The sequence below is a fragment of the Rana temporaria genome, chromosome 4 (genome assembly GCF_905171775.1).
Source record: "Rana temporaria chromosome 4, aRanTem1.1, whole genome shotgun sequence".
NCBI lineage: Eukaryota > Metazoa > Chordata > Amphibia > Anura > Ranidae > Rana > Rana temporaria.
This window is the reverse complement of record NC_053492.1, coordinates 290,920,182-290,936,656: the sequence shown is the minus strand read 5'-3', so window position 1 is coordinate 290,936,656 and position 16,475 is coordinate 290,920,182. Positions and strand designations below refer to the sequence as shown.

Sequence of the window (16,475 nt, the reverse complement as noted above, 5' to 3'; positions counted from 1 at the left end):
CCAGAGATTCCATCTTCAATTGGTTTTCCTTAAGAATTCACGGGCTCCAGCCATTTGAATGGCAGAGCTGCAATGAACCTCACTCCTGCTCATGTGCACAGGAATCACGGTCGCGGCACAGTGCTCTAGATTGACAGCACATCGTGTGTCCTTCATTCAGAGCGCAGTGTGCTTGCGCCAGTGATGTCACGGGCTGTAAAACATGTGAATATATTTTAAACGTACACCATTCGTTGTACCTACAGGTAAGCTTTATTATAAGTTTACCTGTAGGTAAAAGTGAAAAAGCAGAGTTTACTACTGCTTTAAGAGAATATAAATTGCAGGATTAGTTTACAGGAGATTATACAATGGCCATTAAATTATTATGAACTTGAGCAAAACCATAAACTTGCCCTGAGATCGGAGGAGCAGTTTAGTCGTCGGCGTACATCGCTACCAAACTGGACCTAATCCACATATGTAACAATTAAAAATTACTCCAATGTACATACATATAACATGCCTTTATAAATAAAATGACGTTTATAAAATATCACTACACCTTAACATCTATATATGTGTGTGTATATGATATATACGCACACTCTCTTTCATACACAAACTGTAGTTTTATCATACCAATGTTTTACCAGGTTAATTGAAAGGCGAGTTGTGACTCAGAAAAACAAGCATAGGTGTCAAACTACAGGTTTGTCTTTTGATATACTATTTGAACAAACCTATTTAATAGACGTTAAAGTGATATGATGTTTTTAAGCACTATTAACCACAAAAGCAAACATTTATTCTATTGCAGCTTAAGTTTTTAGGCGAGTTTGCATTAGTCTTTTTTTCTTAGATGTGTCTGCATTGGTTTTCTTTTAGGCTTCCCCTCCCTTATTTTCACCTGGTGATCTGGCTGCCTGTAAATCTGGTTTGCAATGATTGTACCACTGACAGGTGAGCTTATAATATTCAGCTTTTATTTATGTAAAATGGTTACCTCCCCCCCAAAAAAAAAACTGTTGCTGTAACTGCTTATAAAGTGTGATCTGGACATCCGGTTCAGTTATAGCACTCCCCTCCCTGCCAGACTGACACTGCTGCTGTCCCAAGGTGTCTGTCTCTATGGCTTCTCCATCCAGATTGGGGTACTTGCTAATACAGAAGGTGTGTTACTTGCCAGATCCCCAGGCAAAAACGGATAAGAAAAAAAGCCTAAAGATAGAAAACAAATGCAGCCACCAAATCTAATGATTGGTAAGCTGCAATATATAATTTTTTTTTTCTTTTGAGTTTATTACGGATTTAATTCTGTGGTGGTCTTTTTGGAGGATACTGTTTATCTTTTCCTTAACGTTGGTCACCTATGGCAGGAAAATCTCCTGGCCCATTTCCAAACTGCGATTGGAGATTCAATGAGTTCCCTAATCCAGCAGCTCATGCCCTTCACGTCACTTGCGTTGAGCTCATGGCTTTGGCTGTTCCAGGGAAAGAAGTTGGTAACGCACTCCTCAATGTCGTTCTAAGAAGGTATGGTAAACGTGCCCATGTTATGTTTTTTACTTTTTCGTTGACCATTTCATACCAAAGCTTCTCTGCATAGGAAAATAAAATAAAACATTTGAATGCCAAGAGTCCAAAGTTGTCTTGTCATAGACAGTTCCAGTCTTTTTAATGCAGATACCATAGGAGCCAAAAAACACTTACTGTATATACTCGAGTATAAGCCAAGTTTTTCAGCACATTTTTTTGTGTGCTGAAAATGCCCCCCTCGGCTTATACTCGAGTCACCTTTTTGCGCCTGATCTCCCGGACTTTGGAGGCCCGGCACTTGTAGCCCCACTCTTCCTCTACACGTGTGCAAAGTTTATTGTCCAGGGGACCTACAGCCGGGGGGGACCGATTTTTCGAAGCCGGGCACCCCTTCCATAGACTCCTATGTTAAATGGTAATTTCTCCGGTGACTTTGGGGACCCGGTATCGGCTGGTCATAGCACACATGTAGCCCCATTTCTCCTCTACAAGTGTGCAAAGTTCGTTGTCTAGGGGACTTGCGGCTGGGGAGCACCGATTTTTTTTTTTTTTTTTCTTTCCCCCGGGCACCCCTTCCATAAAGTCCCATGTTAAATGTCAGTCTAGTCATGGGCACAGTGAGACATGCAGATGGACACCCTCAACTTATACTCAAGTCAATACGTTTTCCCAGTTTTTTGTGGTAAAATTGGGTGCCTCGGCTTATATTCGGGTCGGCTTATACTCTAGTATATACGGTAAGCTTTGACTATGTAATACTTTTTTTTTTCAAGTATTTCATCATTAGTTTTCAAAAAGTAATCAGTGCACAGTCGCATAGTTAAACCAGCAACAGACCCAAAAGTGCCAAAGATTGTGCTTTCCAGATACATCTTGTGAGATTGATTTCTTTAGGTTTACTTTCTCCTTGGCTTCAGAAGAGGCGACATTTCATAACATTTTGCAACTGTTGATCCCTCTGGTCCATTTTATTCCTGGTATTTGCACTACTGAGATGCATGCATAAGCCTCCAGTAATTGCAAGCATAGATTGAATTTTTTTAAGGCCCTTTTTATATATGTCCTATAGTGATGCACATCTCTACAGTTGCCTCTCTTGGTATCTGAATTGATGATAATGCTACACAAAGCAGTTTTCCTGCTTCATGTTCCTTTTTTTGCGCTTTAAAAAAGATCTTTCCCCACCATTGTGACTGTATGAAAATGTGGTTGAGACCAAGAAATAAAACTGCAGACACCCCTTTATATTATAGTTGTGGTGTTTCTGGAAATATCTTCTAATTACTGGCAATGCTGTGGTTCCGTTCTAGTGCTCACATTAGGGAACAATCTAAATGAGTAATTCTTAGGAGGAAGAGAACCTGACGACAATCTCCCATGATGCTTCTGGAAGATGTCACATCTGTTCATTAATATAGGCATCTGTATCACCCCGTCTGTGACTGTAAATAAAGTGCATGGAGGGTTCACGTTCCCTTTGCCTAAAATCTCTAGTGCAGAAATCGAATTGTGTACAGTAACAAAAAAAAAAAAAAAAAGCAGTTGAATTTATTATTGTCAGTTATGCTTTATATTAAAGAATACAGGTCCCTATCTGTTAAACCATCTTCCTGATGCCAATAGATGGGTGGCACATCAAAGTTGTGAAGAGAAAGTAAACTAAATCCGTATTTTAGTTTGTTTAGATTTGTGCATTCTTGGATATAGAAATAATACACTTTTGTTTCTTTTTTTTTTTTTTTTTTTTTTTTTCAAAGTATAGATCTATGCCATTGTGATTCAAATTCCAAAAGGCAGTTTATTGTGCCTATAAGAATAACCCTAAACCTGTACTAAGAAATGGCAAGCTATGTTAAAACTTGCACACAGCCTTCTAGATCTTTGCAGTTTTGTGAATGCGAAAGTGCCCCATAATGTGTATTCTGCAAGCTACAGGAGTGTACAGAATCACGTAGAGGACCAACAAGAGGTTGAAAAAATTTCAGAACATAGTAACACGCTTAAAGTGAAATTTCACCCTAAAGGGGAAGTTCCACTTTATGCCTCGCCCCCTTCTATTTTTGACACTTTTTTTTGGGGGGGGGTGGGGAGCAGGTCCCAAAAGGTTGTGGGACCATTCACAAAGCATAGCGTGGCTCGTATGTGCACAGTGAGCAGCCGGATGCCCCCAGTAAATATGCTGGTGCCCCCCAAAACCCGGTGAAGAGTCGGTTTGGGTTAGGACAGCGCTGGACCCCTGGACAGATTAGTATTCTTTTATTAAAAGTCGGCAGCTACAGTATTTGTAGCTGTTGATTTTATTTTCAGACACAAGAACTGCTTTAAAATAGCTGTAAACCTCAGACATGATATATGAACAAAGCATATCCGTCTATAGTGTGTACTTATCTCAATCCAGAGCACCAAGTGTAATTTCTGTCTTCAGCTTTGTTCCTCTATCAGCATGAGTCACTTCTGACACGGTTTTCTGACACCAAGAGAAAAATGGTGACAGAAGAGGTATCTTCAGACAGATTGACAGCCTCGGCTCTGTTTCTGTGTGCTGTGTGAAGGGGGGTCTCTTTCCTCCAATCGGCTCTCACTGAGCTCCACAGAGTGTAATTTCAGCTCTCCACCTTTTTTTGAACTCTCAGACAAGCTTTATAAATGCAACACTTTGAATGCATGAAGAGAAGACTGCAGATAGACGGATATAACTTATGCAGGAGGATTTGTTTAATCTCTGGGTATATTTAAGCGTTTACAGCCACTTTAAGTACTGCCTGTGATGCTGTTTTTTTTTATTTTATTTGCGTTAACAGTTAGTTTTGAGGACAAGAGTTTGGGGGCTACTCGTGTCTTCTCAGTGCGAGGATTACTGAAAATTTAACGTTGCAAATGAAAAAAGTACTGTGTTGCTGCAAGTGCACTTAAAGGGGTTGTAAAGGTAAAAACAATTCTAAATGGATTCCTTTACCTTAGTGCAGTCCTCCTTCACCTACCTCATCCTTTGATTTTGCTTTTAAATGTCCTTATTTCTTCTGAGAAATCCTCACTTCCTGTTCTGTCTGTAACTCCACACCGTAATGCGAGGCTTTCTACCTGGTGTGGAGAAAGCCTCTTGAGGTGGGAGGGGGCGAGCAGGAAGGTCAAGACGCTCTCTACTTTGCAGATAGAGAAAGGAGCTGTGTGTTAGTGGGCGTCCTGAAGTGAGGATTTTTCGGAAGAAATAAGGACAATTAAAAGCAAAATGGAAGGATGAGGTAAGTGAAGGAGGACTGCACTAAGGTAAAGGAAGATATTTAGGGATTTTTTTTTTTTTTTACCTTTACAACCCCTTTAAAGGGCTATAATCCCCTCTATAGACATAGAAGTAGGAAGATGAGGGTGTCTTCTAATTAACGTCTGCAGTCTTGTGCTTGTTGCCCATTACATGTGTTTGCAGGCATTAAAGGAAGCCTAACGCGTATGGTAACTGAGTAATATACTTGTAGAGGAACAGATAAATGCATCTAATTGGAGGCAACATCAGTCACCAAGCTTATTTCGTTTAATAGAAAATGAGGATATTATTCTTAAAGCATACCTAAACCCTAAAAACAAAAATGTTGTATATTGCAGCTTACAAATCTATTAAGGTTGTAGCTGATTTTAGTTTTTTTTTTTTATAACATAATTGTTTTTAAAAACCCAGTGGTGATCAAATACTGCCAAAAGGAAGGTCTATGTGGAAAAAAATGACATAAATCCCATTTGTGTACTGTGTTCTATAACCGTGCAAAAAATGGCGTGTCGTGAAGGCGGTAAAACCTTCCAGAGCTCAGGTGGTTAATGTGGTGAAATGGCAATCCGTAGCATGCAGAATCACATGCTCAATTTGAGGTATTTTGGAAAAGCCAATTTACTGGCAACAAGGGGATTTTACACAGCTGGGTAACTTGGTGCACTCAAGCAATGCCAGGGATCCTCGCATATGTATATTTTAATGATGTGTTTATCTGTTTGCCTGGAGTTTAGTTTTCCATGACAAGTAGAATAAACATGCAGAATGAATTGTGTAAACACGCGCTGCCATCTCATTACATCTCATAAAACACTGTCTGATTTTTTTATTGACTATTCCTATTTTTTCTTTCCTCTTGTTTATAGCCAGCCACTTGTGCCAAGAGAAAATATAACAGCTTGGATGAATGCAATTGGACTCATTATCACAGCTCTGCCAGTGAGTGAAGTGCATAATAAAGATTTCTTTTTATATTTCCAATTTCACATCTGTGTTGATTTACAGATGTATTTAATGGACAGAAATCTGCTTGAAAGCAGGAGGCACGTGCACACAAAGGGGGATGCCTGGCATAGTGGCCATTTTTCTTGTACTTTTCTGTGTGGGCAGATGTTTGCAATATGGGAAATTTTGGTTATTTACAGTATCTTTTTATTGCATTTATTTATCTATTTTCATCTGCTCCCTTTAATGGGTCAATAATGGTTGCTCCAAATCACCAATTCTGTATTCAGATTGATCTCTCCAGGGCTCTTTATATTTATCTGGTGGAACAAGTAAGCTCTCCACTGTCGCAGTAACTCAAAAGGCATTGAAACCACAGTGTTTTATCGCTTAAAAAAAAAAACATTTAACTTCATGCACCCGTCCTTTAGCCCATATTTTTAACAACCCTGATTTCCCTCCCGGATTACAATCTTCGGAGTTTAAGTGGTGGATGGACAAGGGGCTGTACCGGATAGGACAGTATTTCACTTCTAGTGGACCGATCTCCCTGGCTTACTGCACTCATACCCTGAAACTCCCTGAATCGGAGAGGGCCCACTTCCAACAGATTACAAAATTCCTCCACACAGTCTGGAGGTCTAAGCCCTTACCCCCTGACTTTACCCCATATGAGATCTGGTGCAATCAGGCTGTGGAGCGGAGAGGAGGTATCTCGACGATCTACTCGGCCCTCACTCATCCAACAACCAAAACGTCTTATATGGAGGCCTGGGAAGCAGACCTCCAGGTAAGCATTAGCCAAGAATCTTGGCATAAAGCATTCTTTAGTTCATTCCAAGGGATTCAGGGAACATCCTTGATGGAGGCTAGTGTAAAAGTCATCACCAGATGGTATCTCACACCCTCCAGATTGGCTGCCATGTATCCCGGTGGGGACCCCCAGTGCTTTAGGGGATGTCAGCTACGGGGCACTATGTCTCACATATGGTGGGAATGTCCTAGGATCCGCTCCTTCTGGAGAATTATTTTTAATATGCTACACAAGGTGACAGGTAGCCGGATTCCTATGACCCCCGAAGTGGCCCTCCTAAATGCCCAACCTCCACGCCTAGCCAAATCAACACAAAAACTGGTGCACTTTATTCTACTGGGTACAAAAATTACCATTGCCAAATCCTGGAAACAACCTAGACCATTAGTCTCGGCTGTCAAGCAGAAAATTTCCTGGATCATGACCCAAGAAAAACTATCTAGCATACTGGCTAATACCTCAGAGACGTTTCTTGAAACATGGACTCCATGGGCGGAATATATTGGTATTCCTCTAGTCCCCGCAGGTAACCGAGTCTAGCTGCTTTTTTGATTAAACTAAGGCTTCTCACTCACCCTACCTTCCCTGCCCCCTCCTTCTCTTTCTTTTCTTTCCTACCTAATTACCTTTATTTTGCTATCCCTTTGGTTCTGAATACTCTTGTCTTATTACCTGAGCGATCATTTTGGGGTTATGGTCTACAGTAATATTATACTTAAAGTATGTTTTGTTGCTTGTTTTTGTTTTTTTTTTCCCTTTTTATGTGCAACTTCACTTTAGTATTATAAAGGGGGGATATTCTTTAGGTCTCTCCCAGCTCTTAGTAAGCCTCTTTCCCTCATTAGTGAGAGGGTGGGGGGGGGAGGTGGGATGTAGGAGTTGGGAGCCTTCCCCTTGACACAGCGGGTTCCCTTTAGGGGTGTCGAGGGTTTGAGCTCCTGATTACCTTCGAATCTGAGTGCCTATACACATGGCTATGCCTCCACAGGCCTCGATAATTTTTAGTGAGCCTGCATTGTATGGCCTACCGAGCAGAACTACTATATTCTGACTTACCCCCCCAGGATTTATCTTTTACTGTTTTAACTGTAATGACATGTTCCATGTTCCAATTGCAAATTGTTTTGATCGGCCCCTAGGGGCTTTATGTACCAAGGAAAAGCTTATAACTTGACTGTAATCCTATCTCAAATGTCAATAAAAATTTATTGAAAGTAAAAAAAAAAAAACATTTAAATGTTTTTTAAACCTTCATAAAATGCACTTACAATGTTTGTGCACTTATCCACAGTAGTGCACCAACTTAAAAACAAAGGGGCAGATCCACGTACAGCGGGGCATTTATCCGCCGGGCGTAGCGTATTTAAGATACACTACGCCGCTGTAACTTACTTTTTTTTTCTTCAAATCCACAAAGAATCAGCGCCGTAAGTTACGGCGGCGTAGTGTATCTTTGGCGGCGTAATGGCGCGGCATTCAAATCTCTGTGATGGGGGCGTGTTTTATGTAAATACGTTGTGACCCGACATTAACTGCGGATGCGCTGTTTGTGGGGGTATCCCAGTGCGCATGCTCGAAATTAACCCGGAACAAGCCAATGCTCACGACGGTGACGTCATTCTACGCAAATCCCTATTCGCGAACGACTTGCGCAAACGACGTAAAAAATTCAAAATGCGAGACGGGAACGACGGCCATACTTAACATTGAGTATGCCTCATAACAGTAGCTTTAAATATACGCCGGAAAAAGCCGAACGCAAACGACGTAAAAAAATGCGCCGGACGTACGTTCGTGGATCGCCGTAACTAGCTAATTTTGCATACTCGATGCAGAATTCGACGGAAACGCCACCTAGCGGCCGCCGAAAAATTGCATCTTAGATCCGACGGCGTACTAAGACGTACGCCTGTCGGATCGACCCGAGATGCCGTCGTATCTTGTTTTGTAGATACAAAACAAAGATACGACGCGGGAAATTTAAAATTACGCTGGTGTATCAATAGATACACCGGCGGAATTCTTTTGTGGATCTGCCCCAAAGTAATTACATATGCAGATGCATGCCCCCTTTAAGGGAAAAGATCATAGCATCAAAAATTTCCAGTATCAAAGTCGCTCCTTCTTGGTGACGTGATGTCACTAAGCCCCGCCCTAATGCGTTTCGTCGCTTCATGTGACTTCTTCCCTGTTGGAAAGTGAGTAGTAATGTGTAACAGAGCGCTGTATATATTTGTTCAAGCTTCAACTGAGCTCTGCTGTTTGTCAGTTATTATGTGGCAGTGTAGTGATGGTATAAAACAATGAGAATAGTGCATTTAATAGCCAATTTAAAAAATAGCTGATTTAAAGAAAAAAAAATGAAATCTTATTTTCATTTCACATTTTTAGTATGGTAAAAGCATTGGATTATTAAATGTTGTTTTTTTTTTTCTTTTTTTTTCTTTTTAGGAACCCTACTGGATAGTTCTGCACGACCGCATTGTTAGCGTGCTCCAGAGTCCAAGCCTGACCTCAGAGACCGAGTGGGTCGGTTATCCTTTCCAGTTGTTTGATTTCACTGCCTGTCACAAGTCCTACTCGGAAATGAACTGCAGTTACACACTGGCTCTGGCGCATGCTGTGTGGCACCATTCAAGCATTGGGCAACTGTCACTCATTCCAAAGTATGTACAAGTTCTGCTGTCGTCACTATGCTTGATTGTGAAATACAGACTGTGATGAAAGTGACACAGAAGTGGAGGTTTTAAAGGGAAAATGAATGTTGCAAAATCTTTATGATCACAATCAAACCTATATGTTAAGTTTGAAAATGAAATTGATTTAATGTATGTTTCTCCTCTGTTTCATCTACAATTTGAATTAATAATTATAATAATAATAGACAGCTGCTGTAAAAAAAAAAAAAAAATCCATCTCTCTGTGATTTTTGTGCACTATGCCCCACAGATTCAATGCTGTTATCCATAACCAGTCTACTTCCAGGGGGAATGACTCTCGTAGTTCTTAAACCCGATTCCTGTGAGTCTTGGACCTTCCACTGGGAAAGATGAATAATGAGGGAGGGTTCCGGTGGAATTGGCCTTCTTAGTCTTTGATGTTCCAGTCAGCAAATGTTGTACGGTGTCTGGGCAGAGGTACCACATTAGCTACCTCTACAAAGCAGACTATGAATATCTTCATATATTTCTTATATAGTAGTAAAAGCCATCCTTAACCTCTCCATCTTCATATACTGTCAATCAATTTGCCCTCATAGCTCACAACAAAAACTCTATTTGCGTTTCACTTGGTTTTTTAACAGTATTCAAACTTTTTTCTGTATGTTTAAATGACAAGGATGGCAGGCTGCCAGGCTTCAGCTTTTTTCTGCTTTCATTACCTGATTTTGGACCTAATTATGTCATGCATGCAATGCAGGCAGATTGTTGGAAGAACTGGCAGGGAGCTGTTCCTATCTCCCTAATCACAGCACCCTTCCGTAGTACTACTCTCAAGGGTTCTCAGCCCTAATGCCAGCTGTAGCCTATGTCTTGCAAAAATCAAAATGTCTTTATAGATGGCTGTCAATTTAGAGGAGTTGAGTGTTTTCTAGACAGACTGTATTTGCTTGCAGGTCATCGGATTTAACTCCCACGTGTGATGCTGAGCCTCTATGGTTTCTGACATCCAATGAATAAAAGGGGTAGACGGGGACAGTCAGACTAAAAAAGAAAGGGTTAGATGATGCTGGAAGTCCTTCAGCCAGACAAGTTAGCTCGTTCATGCTTGCTTCAGCTTTCGAATGCACACAGAGAGGCTCACAACACTGCACTGAAATCTTACTAAGCATATTTATTACGGGAGAGGAGCGTGTACAACTGTGCAAGACTGCAGGGAGGTCTGGAGTTCAGTTTTGAGAATTTTTTGTCTTGAATATGTAAAATGGCAGAGAGTGGGGAGCAAGGCCGAGCCACGCTGTGTGTTTCAATGGATGGATGGTATTTCGGGGTCGAGCCTGAAGGTTTTCCATCATAGGAAGCAGCTTACTATGGTGGCACACAGTGAAGAGGAGGAGCCTAGAGAGCCAACGTGGGACCCCAGAAGAGGCGGTTTGGGTCACTCTGTGCAATACCATTGTACAAAGCAGGCAAGTATTTATAAAAAAATGGGTGGTAGGGGGCGCTGTGTGATATGTGCCTTCTCTATACAACCATATGACATGGAATAAAGTAACAAGTGCAAAATCGGGTAATTGATACCGAACTAGAAACAAATACCATAGACCATATATGAATTTATCAGTGCAAGGATAAAGTGCAATATTCAGATAAACGAGTGAATAAAATTGTATAACAGAAAGTCCATAGTGAAAAATTTAGTGGTGACTGAAATCTTGATGGCAGAAAGGGAATCCTTCACCATACAGCACCAAAAGTGCTCAGATATGAAAGCTGCTCACCTGATGGCTGGCCTCTTTATTTAAAAAGATGGTCTAAAGCGCTGTAGGGGTATCCGAATAGGAACCCTTAGTTATTGGAATGAATCCTCTCCTTCAAATTCTCTCATAAGGAAACAAAGACAATCCCTAGCGCAATGCTGTTTTATTTAAAAATACACCGAAATATAAAGCGGGGTCCCTGCTTACGTTTGTAGGTGCCTTAGCCTGGCACTGGGGATAGTTTGCATGAATTACGAGAGGTGATCACCGCTGGGCTCATGTCCAAGCTGACGTGCGCTCCATTTGGGCTAAGAGAAACTCAAAGCTATATTCATGTTCCCAACTGTGGACTGCTTGTAGAGGCCGTACAGTTCCTTCAGTTTATCAGCGGTGATCACCTCTCCTAATTCATGCAAACTATCCTCATTCATATGGACCTTTTCTATGTTATACAATTTTATTCACTCGTTATATTGCACTTTATACTTGCACTGATTTCTTCATATATGGTCTATAGTATTTGTTTCTAGTTGGGTATCAATTGCCAAATTTTGCACTTTATTTGCTTTTGTCACTTTATTCCATGTCATATGGTCGTATTCTGTTCACACTGCGCCCCCCTACCACCCATTTTTCAAATTGCACAGTGTTTTCTCATTGTTTTTGGGGAGCAGCTATGGATATTTGAATTGTTTTATTGTTTGGCGCAAGGTTCCCCCCTTATTTTCTTTAAGTATTGTTAAAAAGCATAGCCTTTACAAACACTTTAAATAAAGGATCGACCAGCTTACTAGGCAGGTGGACTGTTTTAGTATTCAACTATATGTTCACAAACTAATTTGCTCCTTGACAAATCTGAATTTGCTTCATCTTGTTCTGTTAAACTTTCCGCACAATCATTTACTGTGGGTCTTTTTTTTTTTTCAGGTTCCTCCCAGAAGTTCTCATACCCATTGTGAAAACGGAGTATCAGTTGCTCTATGTCTACCATTTGATAGGGCCATTCCTTCAGCGGTTTCAGCAAGAACGGACAAGGTGCATGATAGAGGTAATGGCCTTTTGTTTGTCCACATAAGGCACTAATGCAAATGTTGTTTTAGGTAATAAGAGAAGGCTGGAAACACCTGAAACTGTGTACAGTCATTAGTTGAATACACTAAGGCTAACATATCACATCCATCGGCGGAATCTTTAGAAGCTGCCATTCAAACTTATAATTAAATCTTATGATGTTCCGTCTTCTTGCTGTACATATATCGGCCTGTAGGGGGACACCTAAAGGTGACTGTACATTGATTTTTTTTATTTATTTTTTATTCATTTTATTTTCAATATATTTTTATCTATCCACCTGCCCTTGTTGTTTTAACTTTGGATAGTAAAACTTTTTTTTTCTGCCAGTAAACATCTTATACAGCCCACTTCCTGTTTCTTGTCTGGTAAAAAGCCTAGGCTTATGATATCGTGCACAGCTCTCTCTCTAAATTTCCTGAAAAGGGAGGGGGTGAGTCATAAGAGGGCCATTGAGAGCTGCAGAGCTGGAGGCGTGTGTCTGTATAAATCCAGGAAGTGAACAGGCAGCAGCCAGGTTTTTAGGTGATACAGGGGGCAAAATTACACAGCACAAGCACTGTGCTGTATAAAATTCTTTAAAGGGACGAGATTCTCTAATTATATATATATATATATATATATATATATATATATATATATATATATATATATATATATATATATATATATATATAATATATTTATTTACATTTTTTTTTTTTTTCAGGGTAACAAAGGCTAGTAGATTGGTCTTTGCTTGTGGTGGTGTAGAGAGGGAACTTTGAGAACTCCCACTGTGAGAGGGAACCTTCCTGATTCTCTTTACACTTGAAGCTTGAATAATTTTAATTACTGTTTTATATAATTAAGTCATACTTGAGTTGACTTGACTATATAGTGTAAATCACAGAATTACTATTTTTTTATTGAACCTCATAGCTGAAAATCTTGGTTTGTGAAAAAGAGAAAATTATGTCTATACTGTTTCATAAAATGTGTTTTCTTTATTCTACTGTAGATTGGCGTGGCGTTTTATGAGATGCTGCTGAATGTAGATCAGTGTAGCGAGCACCTGAATTTCGTTGAACCCATCTGCGACTTCCTATATCACATGAAATATATGTTCACTGGAGACAGCATTAAAGACCAAGTAAGTAGAGTTCTGTTTTGTATTTGGATATGGCAAGAAGCATAGGATGTTTCTTCTGTATTATTTTACGGTTATTGTCCGTAAGATTATAAACCGAGAACTTTTAGACTTTACAAAGGAGAAATTAACCACTTCCCTAACGTTCTATAGTTGAAAGACAGCTACAGCGCGACTCTCCAGTTCTGAAAGGGCATGCCATTGACTTCCTCGCAGAATTGTGCCTCCCACTCGCTTCTTGGGATGAGCATCGGGCCTGCTCTGTGTCCTTTGGACACAACTGATCGCTATAAGAGGCCAATCGCAGTAGCTGTTTGCATGTGACCAGCTGTGATTGGACACAGCTGATCACATGGTAAACAGACTTGATGGTTATTGGCAGTCCTTTATTCACATGCTGTGTCTGTGAGGAAAAGAGAGCTGATAACCAGATAGCTGACAGGGCACAGTAAGTACATTCTTTACACTGATTATCAGTGTCCCCTATCATTGCCCATCAGTGCTGCATCATTTGTGCCACCTCATCAGCGCACATCAGTGAAGAAGAAAAATGTACGTATTTGTCAAATTTAATAACATAAGCTAAGAAAAACGCTTGTTTGTTTATTTTTTCAAATTTTTAGCAAAAAATAAAAAAGCCAGTGGTGATTAAATACCACCAAAAAAAGCTCTATATGTCTCCAATTTAAAAAATATATATTTATATTGGGTACTGTGTTCCATGACTGCGCAATTGTCATTCAAAATGCGACAGCGCTGAAAGACAAAAATTGCCCTGGGCAGGAGGGAGGTAAAAGTGTCGGTATTGAAGTGGTTAAGGTTTCCTAGCTCAGAAACCTGCTAGGCCATAGGAATCCCATTGGCAACAGACTGGTGATTGTTAAAGTAACTCTATCATCACTGCATAACTCATGCTAAAAAGTGGCACAGTCAAAGCGTTTAACCCCCCAAAAAAAATGATCCTGTTCCCTTAAAAAAGCATGTTATACAGCACAGAGCTTTTGCTGTGTAATTTGGCCCCCTGCATACCCTAAAATACCTGGCTGATCCTGCCTGGCCATACCCTCCCTTCTGCAAATTGACCACGATAATCATGGCTGCTGAGCCCTGACACCGTGGTCAGTGTACCAGTGTCATCACACACGCGCACACACACGCACTCCTGCTGCTCTTCTATCTGTTAGTAAATCGTCTTATCCCCTCTGTGCCATTATAACATCTGTGCCTGTGTAATGTAAAAAAATCAGCCGATCTGTACATGTATAAGCGCGGCTCCCATCGCTCAGCTGATTGTCGGCGCTCTCTCTCGGCCCCACCCACTGCAGCTGTGAGCTGAAGAGAGGAGTCAACTGAGCGCCCGGAGTGGAGCTTGTACAGGTACAGATCGGCTGTTTTTTTTTTTTGTTTTGTTTTTTTTACACTACAGAGGCATGCATGTTATAATAGTACAGAGGGGAGAAGATGATTTAGTAAAAGTGGGTTTACTTTAAGCCACTTTAAGCTGGCTGTATCTAATGAGCAGAGTATGAAATTAAAATATTGTTTTTTAATAATGACTAATTTTAAAGTATATCTCGCCTAACCCTGCCTCCTTTCTTTAGGTGGAAAAGATCATCTTCAATCTACGACCCGCTTTAAAATTACGCTTGCGGTTCATTACTCACATCTCCATACAGGAACCCGTTGCTGCACCTCCCCAGCCAGTGAACAGTGGATCTCCAGCCCCCCAGACCAGCCAAGTGCCTGTTAACGTTACTATGCCTGTTGCACAGTGAAAAAGCCAGTAATATTTTTTTCCCTGAATTTAAGGAAAGTCATGAAATGGATCGGAAATTTTGTTTTGTGGCTTTGACATTTTTGGCAGTTTTTTTTTTTTAACCTTTTGCTACCAGAAAACTATTGTGAGTTGTGTGTTTTACTTTAATGATTAGGTAAGGTAACACTCAGCTAACGGGTGCATGGAAGTTTGGACTCTTATACCGTGCACACTGTTTTTTTATTTGATTCCGATACACAATTTCACTACTTTCTATCTGCTGGCATCTGGATAGAGAACTATTGATTTCTTTCAGAACATTTTGACCTGTACTTTTTGTACTTGTAAACCATGCATCAAGAACACACTGTGTCTGTGTATATATGTGCTTTTCCTACAAAATCTGTCTGTTTTTGTTGTATAGTTTGTATGACCTAATACTAAAATGTATGTCTTTGAAACTTGTGACGATGTAAACCCAAAAATTGTTTGTTACAAAGGTCAGAGTTAAGCCTCGTACACACGATCCAATTGTTTGCCAAACGGGCATCTGATTTTTGTCTTAAGGGCGTGTGCCTGGATCTTGTCTTCCATACTAATGGTACACAATTTCCGTGCAACAAACACGAACATAGTGGCGTACTACGAGGAATTTCAGCTCTTGAGCGCCACCGATTGGGCCCCTTCTGCTAATTTCATGTTTGGTGAGCATCGCTTCCGAGCATGCGTGTTTGTACTTTTAACTTTGGTGTGACGGACTTGTGTACTGACCATCAGATAATCTGACAACCAACTTTTGTCCACTGAAAATTGACTAGCCTGTCATCCAACATTTTGCCGAAAGTTGGACAACAATTGTCAAAAGGAGCGTACGAACGGTCAGATTTTAGTACAACAGTCTGTCAACAGACAATCCCCTGCCAACAAATGGATCATGTGTACGAGGCTTTAGTCACTTCTTTCTTTGCAAAAAGGCAACTTAAATCCCAAGTCTAGTCAATATGTACAAGTGCATCTCAAAAATGAGAATGTCACCCAAAAGTTTATTTCAGTAATTCAGTTAAAAAAGCGAAACTCTTATATTATATAGATTCATTACACACAGTGTTGTATTTCAAGCATTTCTTTATTTTAATTTTGATGATTATGGCTTACAGCTAGTGAAAACCCAAAATTCAGCGTCTCAGAAAATTTGAATATTACATATGACCAATAAAACTTTTTTTTTTTAATACAGAAATGTTGGCTTACTAAAAAGTATGTCCATGTACAGTATAGTGTGCACTCAATACATGGTTGGGGCACCTTTTGCATGAACTACTGCATCAATGCAGGGTGGCATGGAGGCGATCAGCCTGTGACACTGCCAAGATGTTATAGAAACCCAGGTTGCTTTGATGGCAGCTTTCGGCTCAATATCCCACAGATTGTCTATGGGCTTTAGGTCAGGCGAGTTTGCTGGCCAATCAAGCATAGTGATACCATGATCATTAGCCAGGTATTGGCAGTGTGGGCAGGTGCCAAGTCCTACTGGAAAATGAAATCGTCATCTCCATGAAG

At 40.4% G+C, this 16,475-nt stretch overlaps 1 protein-coding gene across 2 annotated transcripts in view; it reads left to right on the top strand.

Annotated features, from left to right (window-relative positions):
* The window catches only part of MED23 (mediator complex subunit 23), a 96,270-nt gene extending 80,714 nt beyond the window's left edge, over positions 1 to 15,556 (top strand). For both annotated transcript variants that reach the window (XM_040350438.1, XM_040350437.1), the window contains 6 exons: positions 1,350 to 1,515; positions 5,647 to 5,719; positions 8,991 to 9,205; positions 11,887 to 12,007; positions 13,031 to 13,162; positions 14,761 to 15,556. In XM_040350438.1, coding sequence (XP_040206372.1) covers positions 1,350 to 1,515; positions 5,647 to 5,719; positions 8,991 to 9,205; positions 11,887 to 12,007; positions 13,031 to 13,162; positions 14,761 to 14,934 — 881 coding nt within the window. In that variant the 3' untranslated portion in view covers positions 14,935 to 15,556. The remainder of the gene's footprint in view (positions 1 to 1,349; positions 1,516 to 5,646; positions 5,720 to 8,990; positions 9,206 to 11,886; positions 12,008 to 13,030; positions 13,163 to 14,760) is intronic.
* Positions 15,557 to 16,475: the final 919 nt, after the last annotated feature.